Genomic DNA, 18,924 nt, shown 5'->3' on the forward strand with positions numbered 1-18,924 from the left:
GTTGCTGTGTTACATTCCAGGAACATTTTATTTGGAAAGAAAAGACTTTCTGTCATCTGCTGCCTCAATTACATCCCCAAAACAATTTTTTTTGACATCGTTCTTCTTTAGTCATCATTTAACAGAATCTGACAACATCCTCCAAACATCCTCTGAGCGTCGCAGCCAAAACGTTTGAACGTTCAGCCTTGTGGGAACGTTGTTCAAGATGAGAAATACCCTGAGAATGTTCTTCAAACATCAGATTACAGTAAGATTTAATAAAATTCAGTTTAACTCTAAGATTCATCGCTTGTGACGGCTCTTCTCTTCATCACTGCTTATTGGATGAAAAAGTTCTGTCGGTCTCTGGAAGCGAGACGAGACAAACTTTGGTTTCTCTGAACAGGAAGATGCCACAAAAACAAAACCTCTCTGTTGAACTGGTTTGACTTTTGGTGCTGCACAAACCTGGAACATTTTACAACATAAAGCTTCAACTGTAGCTTCATTTAAAACCAGGATTGTGTTTGCACTCTTCATGACAAACAAGAGCACGTCCTCAGTGATTCCTCCGGATGTGAACGAGGCATTAAATGAGACGCTCACCCCTGTCCGGCCCTGTAGAAGCCTCCCGGGCAGCCGCACAGGTATCCTCCGTCGGTGTTGGAGCAGCCGTAGATGCAGGGGTTCGTTCCCGTCGAACACTCGTTCACGTCCTGGCAGCCGCCGGCGCTCTGCTCGAAGTCGAAGCCGGACGGACAGACGCACTTGAAGCTGCCCAGCGTGTTGTAGCAGGAAGCGGAGCCGCAAACCGTCCCGCCCTGGCACTCGTTCTCATCTGCAGGGGAACGTAAAGCAGGTTCGGATCGGTGAGAGGGCGAGTCGACACGTGATGCATCCTCAGAAAACTAACATGCAGCAGATTATAATTCAACACGACTATAAACGTTGTTGTATGATGATAAAAACTATCCCGATACACACAACAGTTTGGATTCATTTGTGGAGAAAAGGCTTTTTAAGTTGACTTTACATATATCATTTGATCATTTTGATGGCTGCACAGATGAAAAAAATAAAAACAAGAGTAAGATGGAAGTTTTTCAAATCTGAAGAATATTTGTGTGCCAGACATCAATTAAAAAACATATAATAATATAAGAAAAAAGCTCTGTTTAATAGAATAGCAATAAGATATGAGTGGTACGTTAGTAAAAATATAAATAAATACCATGATAAAATAAAAAACAGTCACGTAAGGAGTAAGAAATTGATCAGAAATCTGTGTTATACTGAATTTCTACCCAGAGATTTCTTAAATCTAATAAATCAGGAAACTATAGATGACATTGACCTCTCTCATCCTTTTACTTCTACTGTTAAAATGCACTCGTTGCCATTTTTCAAAGGCTGCCTTCAGCGCCTGATGCTACTGCGACTAGAATAGAATTTGTCATTTCTGTTGAGAATGTGCTGAAAAGCTGCAACAACATCAGTGGCTCTCATCTCTAATAAAGCTGCTGTTTGCTTTCTTACTTACAGAAATAAAAATATCTTATTCTGTTGTTTTGTGCTGCAGGTTCGTTTTTAGATCTCACACTGGGCTGGTGATAAAAATAAGGAGACTTATTGCATTTCAGATTCTCCGAGCGTCTATAAAACCCAGCGTTGTTTCATTTCGTCCTCCCAGGGAAACAATTTAGGGATGTTTTATAAAAGTTTCACAACCTGATCATCATACATCAGTGAAGTTTTAACATAAGCATAAACTGACTGAGAATGTTTAACCTTTTAATCAGACTCAAGCTGTTTCTAAATGAGCTAAACTCTACTGTAATGTGTCTGCGCTGTCATTTGTTGTGACTTAAACTAATAAAGTTTTATTCTAATTCAAATTCTAAATCAACACCGATCATCTGCAGATTTATTGGTGTAGCTCGTCTTAATAATCTGTGGATGAACTTCCATCCATCCATCATCTCTACACCTTAACCCTCAGTAGGGTCATGGGGGGCTGGAGCCTATCCCAGCCGACTTAGGGCGAAGGCAGGGGACACCCTGGACAGGTCACCAGTCTATCACAGGGCTACACTTAGAGACAGACAACCAAGCACACTCACATTCACACCTACGGACAATTTAGAATCACCAATTAACCTCAACATGTCTCTGGACTGTGTGGGAGGAAGCCGGAGAACCCGGAGAGAACACACGCTGCACGGGGAGAACATGCAAACTTCAAAAAGATCCCGATGCCCCCACCGGGACGCGAACCGGCAACCTTCTTGCTGCGAGGCAACAGTGCTACCAACTGCACCACCCTGCAGCCCTGGATGAACTTTCCTCTATTTCTACTACATTTTCTGTTGGTGAAAACTTTTATAATTGTACGTTCAGTTAAAAAACGACTCGTCTCATTCTAGGATTCTAACACTCGGCGGTTCCTCTGCGCTGACTTCTGCCCCGGCGTCCCAGTAACTCACCCACGCACTGGTTCCACTGGTAGTGCTGCACGTATCCCTGAGGACAGCCGCAGCGGTAACCTCCCAGCATGTTCTGACAGCCGTGCTGGCAGCGGTGGTTGCTGCTGCACTCGTCCACGTCTGACGGAAAGCAAAAGAAGAACTTTTAGTTTCCTCCATTTTCAGTTCGCGCACAAGCAGCTGCCTCGATAAGTTTGACTGAATGCAAAGAACATCGAGCGTTCTCACCCTCGCACTCGATGCCCGTCGTGTCCAGGGAGAAACCTTTGGAGCATTCACAGTTGAAGCTTCCAGGCGTGTTGACGCAGGAGGCCCGAGAACCGCAAGCACTGCTCTGAGCAGTGCACTCGTTGTTGTCTGCAAAGAGAAGAGGAACGCATCATTAATACGTGATTTCAATATGATCTTCGTTCTCTAAAGGTGTCACACTTTGTATCCACACTATTAAACATGTCGCCCTCTGATGACATGTTGGATTAAAGAAAAATGTCAAAATTACACCGTTTACCAGAAACAGACTTGAGGAATGATCACATTTTCTACTTTTTTTGATTTAACCGATCACGTGTGATGCGACGTCGCTTCAGAAAACAATCAAATCTAATTTTAAAATTGGGATATTTAATTAAAATCACTTTATTCAACATGTGTCATTTAAAAATACGCCAAAAACACACCACGTGGTCCAATCAGAGTCAGAAAAATTCTTCTCATCACAACAGAGCAGACAGGAGACAAGTACAGAAAGAAATTAAAAATGCAAGAAGTTAATTATCTATAGTAAGTAGATTAACCATGTTGTTTAGTGTGGGCTGTGCTGTTGATTTTATTATAATCTTATCGTATCTTGCAGTCTAGATGTTTTAAATTGTTTCATAAATAAAGTTAAGTTGGCAAGAATTTTATATTTTTTTGTAAACTAAGCAATTTAAAGTTCATAAGTTCGATTTCTCTCTACTTCATCTCGGTTGTTCTGCTCCCATAGACGTGAAGGACTTCATATTGCAGCCACAGGGAGGAAAAACGTAACAGGAGCGTGACACAGAAAGCAGAGAAACGGCTCTAAACCACGTCGTTCTTTATGATCTTCTGTCTCTATCTACGAAGCCGGTGCAGGGCGGCTCCGGTCTCGTCCCTCGACTCACCGATGCAGGCCGTCTGGTGCTGAGTGAAGCCAGGTGGACACTTGCAGGTGAAGCCTCCGATGGTGTTCACACACAGGAACTGGCAGTTGTGCTGCTTTGTCGAACACTCGTCCAGATCTGAGAGGAAAACGCAGAACACCGTGAAAACCGAGTGGCACGGAGAGACGGTTCAGAAACACGATGTTAAAGCTAATACGTCATTTAAACATCATTAATAATCATTATCCGTTTAGTACAGTGATGAACAGAAACTACACAGCCAGTATTTTGATAGATCACATTGACAGATTAAAAAGATCATCAAATACAACCCCATGTTTTAATGAAGTAACCAAAAATATGCTAAAATTATAACCTGTGCATCTTCTACATTTGGAAGACTGTGTGCAATATCAGTATTATTTACATGTATAAGAAGTCTGCATTGTGGAAAAAAAGGAATTAAAAGAATTATTTTAACATATCGAGCAGCAAGAAGAAAAAATGTTAAAAACGATGGAACGTTCAAAATCGGTAAAAATACAAAAAAACAGCAAATATTTGTAAAATACTGATATTTCTAGCTGATTTACCTTAATTTTTAAAAAAGCATAATTTTATTGTCACACATTGTAAAAGAATAAATTACTAAGTGACAGGTCCAATATCTTTTATCTTTTTTTTTTTTTTTGTAAAATTACCCGCTCTTCAGTGATTTTACTGAATATTATCTGTAATTTAACAAAACAGAACATCTCTAAAAATTCGTAAATTTTTTAAAATCCTAAAATACATAATAATGTTTCTGTCAAATAACAAAAAATATTTGCACAAATAATGATTTGCTGATTTAAATACAGTAAAAATGTTGTGAAAGAATTAGCATTTATAAAAATAAAGATTTTTGATGTGGACATTTTTTACATTTTTATTTTTTTTTTAGGGTTAATGTGTAAATTATTATTTTTTCCTGTGATTTTAACACTCGTTGCCTGTAATTTAACAAAAAGAGCAAAAATCTGTGAAATAACAGTAAATTGTTAAAAAAAAAAATTCTGTTGAAAACCGTCAAAAAACATCAGGTTTTTTTTACAGTGTGCCTTTTGGTTGTTTCTACATTTAGAAGACTCTCTGGAGCGTCAGTACTTTTCTACAGTTTCACTCATTACTCTTGTCACATTGTGCATCATTACATTCTTGCTCATTTATATTTCCTACTCTGTGTTTCTGCACTATCCCCTCTGCTGCACACACGCTGCACATTCTCCTGCCGTGGGATCAATAAAGGACGATGGTATTTGATGTGGACGCGGTCGGAAACACGAGGACTCCTGTACCTTTGCAGGTCTTCCCATCCGGCTGCAGACTGTATCCTCTGGGGCAGGAGCACAGGTAGCTGCCCTCTGTGTTCTTACACAGGAAGTTGCAGGGCTTCGGCGACAGAGCGCACTCGTCCATGTCTGGAACATTCACACAGGGAGACCAGCAATAAGAACATCTGTAGATTTAAATAAAGCCTGCAGCTGAACTGACAGATGACTGGAGGGACGGAGCTCAGACGTACCGACGCAGGAGGTGGCGGTGAAGTCGGTCTTGTATCCGACGTTGCAGTGGCAGCGGAAGGATCCGATGGTGTTGATGCACTGGCCGTTACGGCACAGGTCCGGCATCACCTGGCACTCGTTGATGTCTGCGAGAACACAGATGTTTCAGGACACTTTATTTAACTTGGTGTGGCTCTATTTGCTCAGTTTGCTTCCCAAACTTTAATTTTAATTTATGGGTCATTTGGTCTCGATTAACCGGATTTTTAAAAAAGTTCACGTCTGACCATCTTCAATTTGACAGGTTGTTTTTTTAAGGGTTTAATATTAATTGAGATTGCCATGTATGAAATCTAACATTAGTTTTTGTGTTCAAACTTCTTAAAGAAGGTGGGTCATGTCCATTTTTGCGTCATTTTCTTTGTGCCAATCTGTGTCATAACTTAAGAAATACTGTAGCTGGAGTCCTGAAACATTACAGACTCACTGATACCCACATATGCTCTTTAATGGGAAAAACCCTCCTTTGACAGAATAACACAAACCAGTTATATGATGGTGCAAATTTGTCCTCATTTCTGTCTATTCCACCGACCATAAAACCTTTATTTTTCACTCTCGGAGGCTGATTTTTTCTTCCTGTGATTGCCACCAATAGGAGTTTTAAAAGGGTAGAGTATGATGGCATTCTGAGGCAGACTTGATGAGAGAAGAATTATTAAAATATTTGCATTTATGGCCAATATTTGCCCATGCACGATGCAGGCATGATGGTGAAACCACTCCAACAGCAGTTGTGTATTATTGTTACTGCGCTAAAAGTAAAATCCTGGTCATACTGCTTCAAAACATTTTATGAAAACCATAAAAGGTTTATTTGAATTATGAGATTAGATTGAATCGACTCAAAGGGAGCAGAAACAAAGCCGAGGTTCTGTAACGCCGCCGTGGGACCCTCACCTCTGCCGTCGGTGGTGTACCCGGGTCCGAGCGGACACATCTTCTTGTACTGGACGGTGCCGGGCAGCGGGCAGAGCTCGCACTGGGAGCCCCAGCCTCGGCCCGTGTTGCAGCAGCACTCGGACTTGGTGACGCTGTTCCTGTTGGTGGACGACTGCTGGCACATCGTCTGCAGCACCTCGGTGTAGCAGTAGCCCTTCCTGTTGTCTGCAGGAAACCAGGGGAGGACAGGTTGGAGGGGAAACTAGGAATCTGATCTTCATGATAGGTATTCATCACAGCATTTTTTGTAATGGCCAAATCTAAGCCCAGTTCTTTGTCTACAAGCTCAGAAATGGAGCAATTTGAGGCAGGATGCAGCTAAAATATCTGCAGCGTGGAAACACTTTAAATTTAAAAAACAAAAGCAATCCAGAAGCGACTTTAATATCTGCAATGCGAGCTGTATTCAATACTTTCAGGTTGACCCGGCGCCTATAAAAGTCAACAGCAAGGCCAGAAAGATTACAGAGTTTTTACTGTCTTTTGGAGCTCCTGTAGAGAAAAGTGCCATAATTCTTTTCTGTTTCCAGGTGATTCAAGCCAGCTTTTTATGCAGCATCAGAGCTTTACAGCACGATCCTGATCAACTACGAGGTCTTTTATTAGCTGCAGCTTCAACACTTTGATGTGAAAATGAAGCTTCAGCTGTTCATTTTTAATTTGTGAGCTTTACTACGAAGCTGCACTGAGCGAAATTCTTTTTTTTTAAAAATGTTATTTGCTGCGACTGCTACACAGAATGGAATTTTGATTGTATTTTCTTTTATTTTTCCAACTATAATGCAGCATTAGGTTGAATTGTGATATGAGCTGTTACTGAAGACATACTTTAATTTGTTTACTTATTTATTTTGTCCTGCAGTAAGTGGAAAACAAGAATCTGGATGCAGAAATAAATTTTTTTCTTAACGCACTGCAGAGCTATGCAGTCGTCAAGCGTGCACAGTGGGTTTTACTGTAATAAGTTTGCTTGAGGTTTGCACCGTGCAGCTACATTTTATAGGAAAAAGGAATCAGGCGTCGCAGACCTGACTTGGATTGCATTTGGGGGAACTTGATTGGAACGTCTCCGGATGAAACTAATCAATCTCTCGGGCTTCTGGAGCTGCTTCTAGCTCTTCATCACGCTGCGCACCAGTGTGAGTCGACAGGTTCTCCAGTGATCTTACCGATGCATTCGGTTCCAGTGGAGCTCGGCTCAAACCCGTCATTGCACTCGCAGCGGTAGCTTCCCACCGTGTTGACGCAGCGTCCGTTCTTGCAGATGCCCGGTTTGGCTCGGCACTCGTTCAGGTCTGCAGAACAAAGAACAGCAGCGTGAGGACGGCGCAGAAGAGTTTAAACCCATCAACGTTTAGATGCCGAAGTGTTTCCACTCACCCATGCATCCCTCTCCGTCCGGTCGGCGCTGCATGCCAGGAGGGCAGATGCACATGAAGGTACCGATCAGGTTCTTACAGGTCATTCCTTTGGAGTCGCAGTCGTCCAGACCTTCTGAGCACTCGTCCTGATCTGAGGAGGGAAATCAGAGAAGGTCAGGAGGCGCTATTATAAAGCTAAAGCCCAAAAAAACCTGCTTCAAAGAGTCACTACTCACTGTTTGGTGCAAAGAAACGAAGCGAGAAAGACAGAAAACAGGAGTCAAGACGATACAGTGAAGGTGACACTTTGCGTATCGTATATCTGCTGCCTCCGCTCACCTCTGCACATGCGTTGGTCGTCTCGCAGCACGTAGCCGGCAGGACACATGCACTCGTACGAGCCGAAAGTGTTGACACAGCGGAAGGCGCAGAGCAAAGGATTCTGGGAGCACTCGTTGATGTCTGGAGTCAAACAGAGGCAGCGCGGTTTAATCTACTGTCGCCCAGAACTGAGTACATTCATGAAAGTGAGTTTGACCGATTCCGAACGCCGACCTTCACACATCATCATGGGTCCCGGCTCGAAGCCCTCCTGGCAGGAGCACTCGAAGCCTCCCACCACGTTGGTGCAGGTTCCGTTTCCACACGGGTTTCCTACGTCGCACTCATCCGTGTCTGGAGGAAGGAGATTTTAAAAGCTTTCATTAGCAGCTTGAATCTGAACGTAGATCAAAGCTGTAATGCAGGATAAACGTTCAAGTCTGGCGCCAGGAAAATAACAGAACGCATCAGAAGTCGGTGCTAATATTGATTCTGATGACACGGTAAGATGAAGATCTCAGAGGTCATTCCTTTGGAGTCGCAGTCATCCAGACCTTCTGAGATCTGAGAGGTCGCAGTTTGAGAGAAGAATCTCTGCAGCCGTTGCTTTTTCTGCCTGTTTAACTGTGGCTGCTTCATGATCAATACTCACTCTAGGGTTGGCAGTAAACTTTGCATGCTGGATAGTTTAGCCATCTCACCGACGCAGTTGACTCCAGTGTAATCCAGCTGGTACCCAAACGGACATTCGCAGCGGAAAGAACCATCCGTGTTGATGCAGATGCCGTTCTGGCAGATGCCCGGGGTATCCACACACTCGTTCATATCTATAGAGAGCACGACACGATTAGCCTACTGACAAGAGCCCAGTGAGCGACACATATCTCCTCGTATTTATTGTTTTGGATCCTGCAGGACTCACCTTCTCGACCGTTACCGGGTCCGGGCAGCGCTCCGTGACCGTAGGGACACAGAGTGTCAAAAGCAGCTGGAAACACAACAAAAGAAGGTCAGTTTGATAGTTTTACAAATGTCATGGTGTGCTTGTTGTAAGTGAAGAGGCGAGTTTTCCACACCTTCGGTCTCTCTTGGACACAGCTCACAGGGAAGGCCCCAGCCCTCGCCAGGCATCTTGCTGCAGCAGCACTTGGCCTTGGTGGTGTTGAAGGCTTTGGGAACCGAACACTTTCCAGCCTCAAATTTGGTGAAACAGAAACTCTCTCTGGTATCTGCCGAAAAGAAAAACGAGCTTCTAGTGAATTCAGAAACATGTGGCTGTATTATGGCAGCCAAAAATATGCAGGACTATATTTCTTTTTTAAAAATCTTCTCATAGAAAATGCAGTAATTTTCCATATTTAAATACATTTTCTGGCCTTAATTTAACACGAGGTCATGAGCATTTTTGAGGCTTGTTCAGTTTAATGGAGGATATTTAATGGACATACGGCAGAATACAATTTAATTAGAAGTTTATGAAGGTTTTTTTTTGTAGAATCGTTGACAACTCACCATTACTGCTTGTTGATTTGTTCCATTCCCCGTTTTTAACTGGATCTTTAAACTATTATTTTTTCATCAAGCTAGTTTAGAACTCTTTTTTTATTGTTCAATGCTTTACTTGGTAAAACAGTTGAGGTAGAAAACAAACAAAACCTTTTTTTTCCCAGCAGTTGGGGCACCACAAATACTGTAAACAAATGGAAAATAGCTATAAAATAAAAATACAATAATTTTCCATAATTAAAACACATTTTCTCGCCATAATCCCATATAAGTTAGTGTTTTTTTAGCTTTATAATGTTTAATAAAGAGTATGTATATTTGTGAAAGCAATGAAATTACCTATAATATATATGGAATTAATATATATTAATTTCAGAAATACATTTATAGTAACACACTTGACTTTATCGGGTTCCCCTATTAAATAAAAAGGGAAATTTTTATGGACTTTTTCTTTAAAAATAATGTAAATTCTGGGCTTTATTTACAGCTACAGGTTTTTAATGGTGTGTTAAACTAAAAATTCACATTTAGTTTTTACAGTTTAATTGATATTTTTGTGCATTGTTAAAGAAGAAAAATCACACTTTTTTTTGTTATCCACAGGACAACAGCCGAGAGCCTCCTCCTCCTCCCTGCCCTCTGTGAGGAGTTTAAACTGTTCATACGTGACCCTCAGCATCCCTGACGCTAACTAACAGCTCCTCTCACCGTAGCAGCGGCGCTTGTTGTCGGACAGAACGAAGCCCGGCTGGCAGGAGCACTGGAAGCTGCCGGGGGTGTTGGTGCAGGTGCCAAACTGGCAGATGTTGGGCTCCACGTCGCACTCGTTGATATCTGGGAGGTTAAAGGAGGTCAGAGAAGAAGAAGAAGAAGAAGAAGGAGGTGAGAATAATGTGATTGTCGGAGCAGATGGCCTCCGACTCCCTGGTGTTTGGGTGGAGGCGTTTATCAGGACCCAAGCATGTCGTCTGAGCTGACGTTCTCACCTATGCACTGGTCGTTTTGCACCTCGTAACCAGGAGGGCAGATGCACCTGAAGGACCCGTCCAGGTTCTGACAAGTTCCCGGAGAACAAGTGCCGGGCAGACTCACGCACTCGTTGATATCTGTGAAAAAAAAAGGGATGCTCTTTATCGGCTATAACCCCCACACTGCTTTTATTATCCTAATAAATGTGACTGGTGACTCACCGATGCAGTTCTTCCCATCGGGCGTGTTTTCGTAACCTTCGTGGCAGAGACACTGGAAGGAGCCCAGCCCGTTGATGCACTGTCCGTTCCTGCACACTTGACCCTGCAGGGCGCTGCACTCGTCTATGTCTGCAAAAAAGGTGAAAGTGCAGACGATTAAACCGTCGCCAAGCAGAAAGGCACAAACGGAGAAGGACATCCTGTTTTTTTCCTGGCTCGTGCACAAAGTTTTTATTTCAAAGACACAAATGCAATCTGTACGTCTAAATTGGATCCGATGTCTGTCCAGACGTAATGCCGCAGCCGAAAAGGGCAGCATGTGTAATCTTTAATAAAACGACATCTAAACCCTCGTCAAGGCTTCGACCTTTAAAGGAAAGCGCTAACTGCTGCTGACCTTTGTGTGAAAGGACAGTGAGTGATTCGTACCCATGCAGTCGTTGTTGTGCGTGAGCTCAAATCCGGGGAAGCAGAGACAGTTGTAGGATCCCACGGTGTTCTTACAGGTTCCGTTGCCGCACGGCTGTCGGTCGCACTCATCGATGTCTGAAATAAACATGACATTTAGAGCAGGTAGAGACATGAAAAACCTGCAAACGCACAGCGCCGTCGTCCTCCTCACCCATGCACATGGTCTCATCAGCCGTGGCCTTGAAGCCGTTGTGGCAGATGCAGCGGTAGCTTCCCTGAGTGTCGATGCACTCGCCGTGGCTGCACACGTTAGGAATCTCCTGGCATTCATTACGATCTGTGAAGAAGACGGCAGAACAGAACGGATTAGGGTTAGGGTTTTTACTGAGTTTTTAATCTACGTTCTCCTATTCCGGTGCTGCTTGACAGGATAGTTGTCTTACAGTGTGCAGGAACTTCAAAGTCCTCCAATGCCCCTGTTACTTGTGGCGTCCCTCAGGGCTCCATTTTGGGCCCAATACTGTTTTCATTGCATATACGTCCATACTTAAAAAACATCAGATTTCTTTTCATTGTCTTGTAGATAAAGTAAAAATCTTTCTCAATCTTCATGAAAATAAGATTGCTATATCTGGTCGACCAAGCTTTTTGGCTGACCTCAATGGCACTCACGATCTTCTGGCTTCATATATTCACTTTTTTTTGTAAAAGAATTTCTTGGTATGAGCTTTAACAGCTCCGTTAAATTTGACAGACGAATCAAAACCAGTTTTTTCAATAAAGGTTTTTAGTGAAGTGGAGGCTGATCTCTGCCCCAAACACTATAAAACAGGTATTTATGCCTTTATCCCCGATTTGGTTGGACGATTGTAATTTTTTGTACGTACAAGATGCAGCTGCTTGTCTTTTAACAGCAAGCGTCATCACTCTCCACTGGCTTTCTGTCTGGTTCAGGATTGATTTTAAGGTTATATAGTTTGATTTTGAGGTTTTAATTAGGTTGGCAGCGCCGTATTTGGCAGAACTCTTTATACATCGAATAAAGCACCAAGGAACCAGATGCTCTTGGATGTTTTTAAGATCTAGACATAAAAATAAAAGCAATCGAACCTTCACGGTGGCTGCTCTGAATCTCTGCAACAGTTTACCGTTTTATGTGAGAACTGCTCAGAAACTTTGAGTCGATACTGAGAACTAACTTCTCCTTTTTAGCATTCGAGCTTGACACCCTGACTTCAGCTGTTATTGTGTTGTTTCTTTTATTCTTCATCACTTTATTGTGTTTTTATGCACGTTTATCTTTTAGTTATTGTGTTTTACTGTTGTCTTATGGGCTTCCATTTTAATTGCACAGCACTCTGGTTCAACTCTTGTCACTTTTACAGCAAACAGTTGCAGCAATAATCATTAAATGCTGATGAGCACTCAGTTCTAAACGCCCGTCATGTTTGTTTATGGCGGAATAAAACCAAACCATGCATGAACAAGTCGATTAAAAGATGCCGTATCTCAGCAGTTGCAGATTTTTTTCCCTCAACAAGAAACCTGCACATTTGATATGTTCCTCACATCCCCAAACAGGATCCCTCAATCTGTCCTCGCTGCTATTTTAAGCCGGGAACCTCCATTCAGGCCTGTCAGACAGGCTGGACTCACCCACACAGGCCCCGCTGGGAGACAGTTTGAAGCCTGGCGAGCACTCGCAGCGGTAGCTGCCGGGAATGTTGATACAGTTGGCGTTGCGTTGGCACAGGTTGTCCCCGCTGTTGCACTCATCAATATCTGGGCCGGGGGAAGAAAGAGAGAAACAGTGGACATCAATCACAGGCTCTGTAACTGTCTGGTCGGAGCCGGCTGTCGGCCCGTCGACAGCAGGAGAGAAAACACTACGCCGCCATTTTGGCTCCGCTACAGTTCAGACAGTCGCTGGCAGGTTGCGGATGATTGATGGTTCTGGCAGGAGATCCATTCAGAGCCACTATACCTGCCTTTACAAGGACATAATTCATGTTGGTGAGGGCGGCATTAACTGCGCTGAGTGGAATGATTGTAAAACTGCCTCTCGGCCAGAGACTGAGTGTGCACTGCACTGACTGTGAGAGTCTGTGTGTGTGTGTGTCGGTGTGGTTTAGCATAGAAATAGTAGCGCGGGAGGAAAGTGTATGCTGTGTTTTATATAAGATGCGTTGGCACGAAGTGACTCAGCAGCACAGTGCGGTGAGATTCCAGTGTGTGTGAAAAAAGAAAACAGAAATGCACAGTGAGTCTGCACAGGAGGGGGAGTTATCATTATCTGTTGGATGAGACACAACAACAAAAAGGGAAAACGAGGAGAAGAGTCGCACCTTCACAAATGAGCAGGATGTTGTTGTAGCTGAAGCCCATCGGACATTCACAGCGGAAGCTCCCGATCTGGTTGATGCACACTCCGTTGGCGCAGATGCCGGGAATCTCCCTGCATTCGTCGATATCTGCAGGAAAACACCAAACGCAGAATGTAACAGGTGGAACGCAAATGATCATCATCACAGCTCTGATCGCCTGCAGGTGTCGGTCTCACCGATCGGTTTGCCAGTGTGGATGTCGATGATGAAGCCGGGGGCCTGGTTGCCGCACAGTAACTGGTACTCAGCTGAGAAAAAACACAGGAGAGGGTCATTGGAATATATTCAGAAATGTTTTAAGTAGGTATATCTCAAGCTGATCTGGATGATTGGAGCTGGAGTACAAGAGGTTTCTTCAGGTTTGATTGGTGTTGCTTAAAGGTTCATTAGTGTGGAAATATTTTTAACTGGAAAGCATCACTACGCGACTACATTCATCGTGCTGGATGAGTGGCTTGTTGCTGTTGGTTTTCTCCACCTGTTGGAGCCACAGTACCTCCTACTGTTTCTATAATACATTTCAGAGGTTAGCTATCATTTAGGAGCTGCTTGGATGCAGACATCGATGTTTTTTCTCCGCTAATCAGCTGTCAAACGGCGACACTGGATTTGAAGTTGACTTGATGTATCATCCAGGAAAATGGGACTCGATAGCAGCAGATACCCAGTATTAAATGACTCAGATTGATGAAAAGCTTTACCGGGACAATCCATAGTGTTTAAGGGTTTTATTGGAACTCACAGGTAGCAGGAGTCGGACAGGCCTCGCACGGCTTGTTCCAGGCTTTGCCCACGTTGTAGGCGCAGCAGCACATCTTCTTGGTCATGTTGAAGGACAGCTCGTTCTCGCACGTGTCGTTGAAGTTGCGGTAGCACACGCTCTTCCTCATGTCTGCAGCACGAGCAGGAAGGAAGAGTTTGACACAGATTTTACGACTGGGATGTAAATGTTTTTTTGAAGGCAGCGAGGAGGTACTCGACTGCTCACCCATGCAGTTGTTTCCTCCGTTGACCTGCATGTATTCAGGTGGACACACACAGGTGTAGTTGCCCAGAGTGTTGTAGCAAGTACCGGGTCCGCAGATCCCAATGTGAGTCGTGCACTCGTCGATATCTGCAAATGAAGATGGTCAGAAATATGAAGTGAGAGCAGGTTTGTTTGTTTGTCCCTAATAGGTGCGTGACAGGTTCAGGGACCTCATAGAGGAACTGGTTGTGTTCGGATAACGCAGCTCACGTGGATGAAAACTGGCACATGTGTTCACTCTTCCACGTCTTTCAATCCTTCTTTGTTTCACTTTCATTATTCAATAAGCCTCTTCCATACTTGTCACCTTCTTTGGCTTTTGCATTTAGTATCGTGGCCAAGATTGATACCGCAGACTTTCACACTCCACTGTCATTTTGTGTTTTAATGAATTTCTTTTGATTCAATTCAATTTCTAGCATTGACTCCCTAATTGTCACTTTCTTTGAGCCAATTTGTGACAAATGGGGACTCGTCCGGGATATTTAAAACTGCTTTACTAATGGCTTTTGCATTTAGTATTGTGGCTAAACTTATGGGTTCTGTTGTGCAGACTGTTTTGGTGGGAGCAGCATTATATGTTTGCGACCTGGCATGCATGTATTTTGGGAACGCATAGCCACATTTCAGTTTAGAAGAGCCATGCACCCTTTTTAGTGGGCTGAAGAGGTTCATATCAATAGAAGACCAATCCGATTTTCACAAGATTAAAAACTGGTTGCCTTTTGGTTCCTGAGGAATCAATGTGTAAGAACCCACCACCAGTATCTGTGTTTTTTTCCCACCTTTTCCTGTGATTTATGCAACACAAAAGGAGAGCTGAAGTAGTTTCGTTCTTACCTTCACAGATGCGAGTCTCTTCGTTCAGATAGTAGCCTGCTGGACATTCACACTGGAAACTGCCGAATGTGTTCACACAGTTTCCACCCTGGCAGAGACCCGGCAGCTCCTGGCACTCATCGATGTCTAGAAGAGATTTCAAATTGTTACATCCATTAATGTCACCGACGTATTGATTTTTGTGTTAGATTACGCTGTTGAAATCCTGCAGTCGAAGTTTAGTGCTTTGCTGCTTTATACACAGTTAGTAAACAGGGGAAGATGGATGCTTTACCTTCCAGGATGACAGTGATGGGGTTCGGTCTGAAGCCTTCTCCACCGGGACAGAGAGTCTTATATTCAGCTGCAGACAAGACAGAAACAAACGACAAAAAGAGTCAGTGATTCACCAACAAATCAAGTATTTTACTCGTGACATATGGAGGCAGTAAATACTATAAATAACTGATGGCGCAGCCGTTCTTACTGGAGTTGCCGGCCGGGCAGAGCTCACAGGGGTTCCCCCAGGCTCCTCCCTGGGAGCAGCAGCAGGACGCTCGGGTCACGCCGACTCCGATCTCCGCACTGCAGGAGATTCCTCCGTCTCCACGAGCGAGGATTTCCAGGAAGCAGTTCCCGATACGAGTGTCTGAGAAAGAGAGGAAACGTGAGTCCGTGTCCTGCCTCCCTCCGTCTCTTGTGCATTCTCTGGGTGTGGCTGTGTTGTCGCTCTCAGACTTAATTGCAGGAGTGAAGGCAGCTGCACAGGAGGCTGGATACAAGGACCACCTCAATGACAGAGCTGGATCACGCTCTCCTCCCGACACACCTACCACTTTCTAACTACTCTGCTGCTCGTCCTCTAGATTCTTCCAATCGAGCTCTGTAACCCCGGTCAGTTAAGTGTGATATCCGCCCCTGTTTGTCTGTACATTGTGAGATGCTATATTTATTGTTCTTGCCCAGTTCCTGATCTTTGTTCTGAGTCTGTCCTTGTTTTTTCAGTCCATGCATTTCTAGCACAGTTGCACGAGTGTGTTCAGCCACTTGAGCATCACAAGAACGGACACCAGCGTCAACCCATGAACACAAAAGCAACAACAAAACATGAAAGTCTCTGCTGGCAAACTATGCATAGTGCCGTCGACTTAATTGCCTCCACAAAGACCCGCACTGACCACACATTTACAAGCTCTGTATTCAATTCATGTATCCAAAAAAAAGGAGCCCTTATTTCCTGGAGTCTCCTGCTCGAATGTTGAGGTGAGCGTCTGATTTCTTTCAGTTTTAATAATGTCGGTTAATCATTGTGTATAAGTGGGTGAGGAATCCTGCTCTCCAGCTGAGCAACAAGCTGCTCACGCTGCCATCGATTATCGTGTCCAAACAAAAACATCTGGATCCACCTTAATGTCTAATATCTGAGATAAAGTGTGGAAGAACTGGAAGAAAATATTTTAATCCAGCATGTCAATCACCTTTAACTGCCTTTATGTATGAGATATTCTGATCTCTCCTCGTGACTCACCCACGCAGCCGACTCCGGTGGGATTCAGCTCAAAGTCGGCCGGACAGTTGCACAGGTAGCTGCCTGGCGTGTTCACGCAGAGTCCGTTGATGCAGTTCACGGGGTCTGCACACTCGTTGAAATCTGCAGAACACAGCGACACGCATTTCAGTTTAGTTTTATTTAAGACCGTGCAGATTAAAAACAAAAGATTCCCAAAACAAACACTGAATAGTTGCCAAACTGCTGGCCAGGCGGACAAAATAATTGCATTTCAATCTGCAGTTTTAGCCAAATCGGTAGCGGAGACGACAGATAACATCATGACATACGGTTTTTATTAGACTCAAATGAAGAAATACAACCAAAGCAGTAAATTTGAAGTTTGGCGAAAGAAGCAGGGAAGATGCATAAACACAGGCTTTATATTCAGAGAGACTCCGCCAAGCTCCGAGTCTGCTCCACGTCAAGCGCTGGAGAGCTTCAGCGACTAACCGGTGCAGTTTCCTCCGCTGCGGTCCAGTTCGTAACCGTCGTCACACACGCAGCGGAACATCCCCGGGAGGTTCTGGCACGTCCCGAACACGCAGATGTTCTGGAAGTTGCACTCGTCGATGTCTGTGGCAGAGAGGGAGAAACGTCGGTCAGACTTGCTTCCTGCGAGGGGAAGTGAAACGGAGAGCGGCGAGGAGGACGAGAGCTGCACCTTGACAGGCTTTGCTGTCCTCTGTAGGAGTGAAGCCCATCTCGCACTCGCAGCGGTAACCTCCAGGAGCGTTCAGACACTGGCCGTTCTCACACAGGTTCACGTTGTCCGCGCACTCGTCCATGTCTGCAACAGAACACACAGAAATTAGGATTATTGTCATTGCAATTCAGCACAAGACAACAGTGCAACCACATTTTGAAACTGTGTGCAAAACAGAAAGTCTACAAAGACCTTTTTAGTAACAGAAGGATAAAAAATTAATTCTTAAAAGCTAATAATAAGACAATTCAAGCCTAAAAAAACATGTAAAAGCATAAATAGACACTGAAAATGAAAGGCAGGAGAAGATGCAAAGCTTTCCTCTTTTAATCAGAAGATATTTCCAAGAAAAATCCCACGTTTACAATAACTCTGCTCCTAATGGTCTTAATAGTTCTTATTTATTTTTAAGTTGCTATGCTGTTTAGCCTCTTGTAGTATTTTATTCTGTGAAAATGTGTTTATTTTTTTAACATTTTGCATGTAATCGTGTTGCTGTCTGTCTATTAATATGTGCAGCACTTTGCTTTTAAATGTGCACCACACAGAAGTTTGATTTGATCTGAAAACAGGGAGCCAATGCAAGCACCCCAGTGTTCGTGACCTACCAGAGCACGAGAAGCCGTCTCCGTTGAATCCCTCTTTGCACGTGCACCTGTAGGATCCCGGCGTGTTGACACAGTCGGCGTTGGGGTTACAGTTGTGGTCCTCTGCCAAGCATTCGTCTTGATCTGCAGGAAGACGACGAGTAGCGTGAAACTTTAAGAGACGCTTTCACTCCTTTGTGTTGTCTTTTAATCTCACATTGCGACACAGAACAGAAAAGACAGTCTGGACACACACTCACCCACACACTTGATGCCGTCTCCCACCCAGCCGTCTCGACAGCGACATTTAAAGCTTCCCGGCACGTTGATGCAGGCGGCGTGCATGTCGCAGTTGTGAGCTCCGATCTCGCACTCGTCGACGTCTGGGAAGATACGAGGATCAGTGTTAACCAATTAAACAACTTTTATCTTCTACACCGTAAATCTATTCATTCAGCGTAGAGTTTAAGTTCCTCTGCTGGCATTAGATTGACTTCACGAGTTATCTTCTGAGGAGTGAAAATGAAATAAATGAACTCAACTCGAGCAAAAAAGTTCAATAAACTTACGTTATTAAGTTGAGTCAATTAGTCACAGAAAAAATGTCCAGTTTTCCTTTTTTATTTTCTAAGTTTAAGGAGCTTTTTTTCTACATTTCACATCGAGAACTTACAGTCTCAGTTGAAGTCATTTTTGTACCATCTGTGAAGCTGCTTCTGGTTACAGTGAGATAAATTCTATGTTTCCTGGTTTAGAAACTGAATTCTGTTTTAACTCAGATATCTTTGCACTATTATGGAAAGAAATAAGTGAATTTAAGAAACACAGCAAGTTTCCGCCAAGTTTTGTCTTCTTAAAGTACAAAAAACTAGATAAGAATTTGGTTTTTCAGGCTCTAAAGTGGTCTGAAAGTAAAAATTTGTTG

General features: G+C 43.6%; 1 protein-coding gene across 1 annotated transcript in view; it reads right to left on the minus strand.

The window, feature by feature from the left end:
* Positions 1-584: 584 nt before the first annotated feature.
* Positions 585-18,924, minus strand: part of LOC103374808 (fibrillin-2-like) — a gene marked incomplete at its 5' end in the record, with an annotated part of 52,038 nt that continues 33,698 nt past the window's right edge. Inside the window, 32 exons of the mRNA XM_008304958.1 lie at positions 585-820; positions 2,466-2,585; positions 2,694-2,822; positions 3,611-3,727; positions 4,927-5,049; positions 5,154-5,279; positions 6,094-6,300; positions 7,305-7,430; positions 7,516-7,647; positions 7,836-7,958; positions 8,052-8,171; positions 8,519-8,644; positions 8,740-8,805; positions 8,894-9,046; positions 10,035-10,160; positions 10,313-10,432; positions 10,517-10,645; positions 10,946-11,062; positions 11,139-11,264; positions 12,584-12,709; positions 13,273-13,398; positions 13,488-13,559; positions 14,054-14,203; positions 14,300-14,425; positions 15,179-15,304; positions 15,453-15,521; positions 15,645-15,806; positions 16,686-16,808; positions 17,160-17,282; positions 17,371-17,496; positions 18,021-18,143; positions 18,260-18,382. Coding sequence (XP_008303180.1) covers positions 585-820; positions 2,466-2,585; positions 2,694-2,822; positions 3,611-3,727; positions 4,927-5,049; positions 5,154-5,279; positions 6,094-6,300; positions 7,305-7,430; positions 7,516-7,647; positions 7,836-7,958; positions 8,052-8,171; positions 8,519-8,644; positions 8,740-8,805; positions 8,894-9,046; positions 10,035-10,160; positions 10,313-10,432; positions 10,517-10,645; positions 10,946-11,062; positions 11,139-11,264; positions 12,584-12,709; positions 13,273-13,398; positions 13,488-13,559; positions 14,054-14,203; positions 14,300-14,425; positions 15,179-15,304; positions 15,453-15,521; positions 15,645-15,806; positions 16,686-16,808; positions 17,160-17,282; positions 17,371-17,496; positions 18,021-18,143; positions 18,260-18,382 — 4,097 coding nt within the window. The remainder of the gene's footprint in view (positions 821-2,465; positions 2,586-2,693; positions 2,823-3,610; positions 3,728-4,926; positions 5,050-5,153; positions 5,280-6,093; positions 6,301-7,304; positions 7,431-7,515; positions 7,648-7,835; positions 7,959-8,051; positions 8,172-8,518; positions 8,645-8,739; positions 8,806-8,893; positions 9,047-10,034; positions 10,161-10,312; positions 10,433-10,516; positions 10,646-10,945; positions 11,063-11,138; positions 11,265-12,583; positions 12,710-13,272; positions 13,399-13,487; positions 13,560-14,053; positions 14,204-14,299; positions 14,426-15,178; positions 15,305-15,452; positions 15,522-15,644; positions 15,807-16,685; positions 16,809-17,159; positions 17,283-17,370; positions 17,497-18,020; positions 18,144-18,259; positions 18,383-18,924) is intronic.

This window comes from Stegastes partitus, unplaced genomic scaffold, assembly GCF_000690725.1.
Source record: "Stegastes partitus isolate 25-593 unplaced genomic scaffold, Stegastes_partitus-1.0.2 Scaffold2364, whole genome shotgun sequence".
Classification (NCBI taxonomy): Eukaryota; Metazoa; Chordata; class Actinopteri; family Pomacentridae; genus Stegastes; species Stegastes partitus.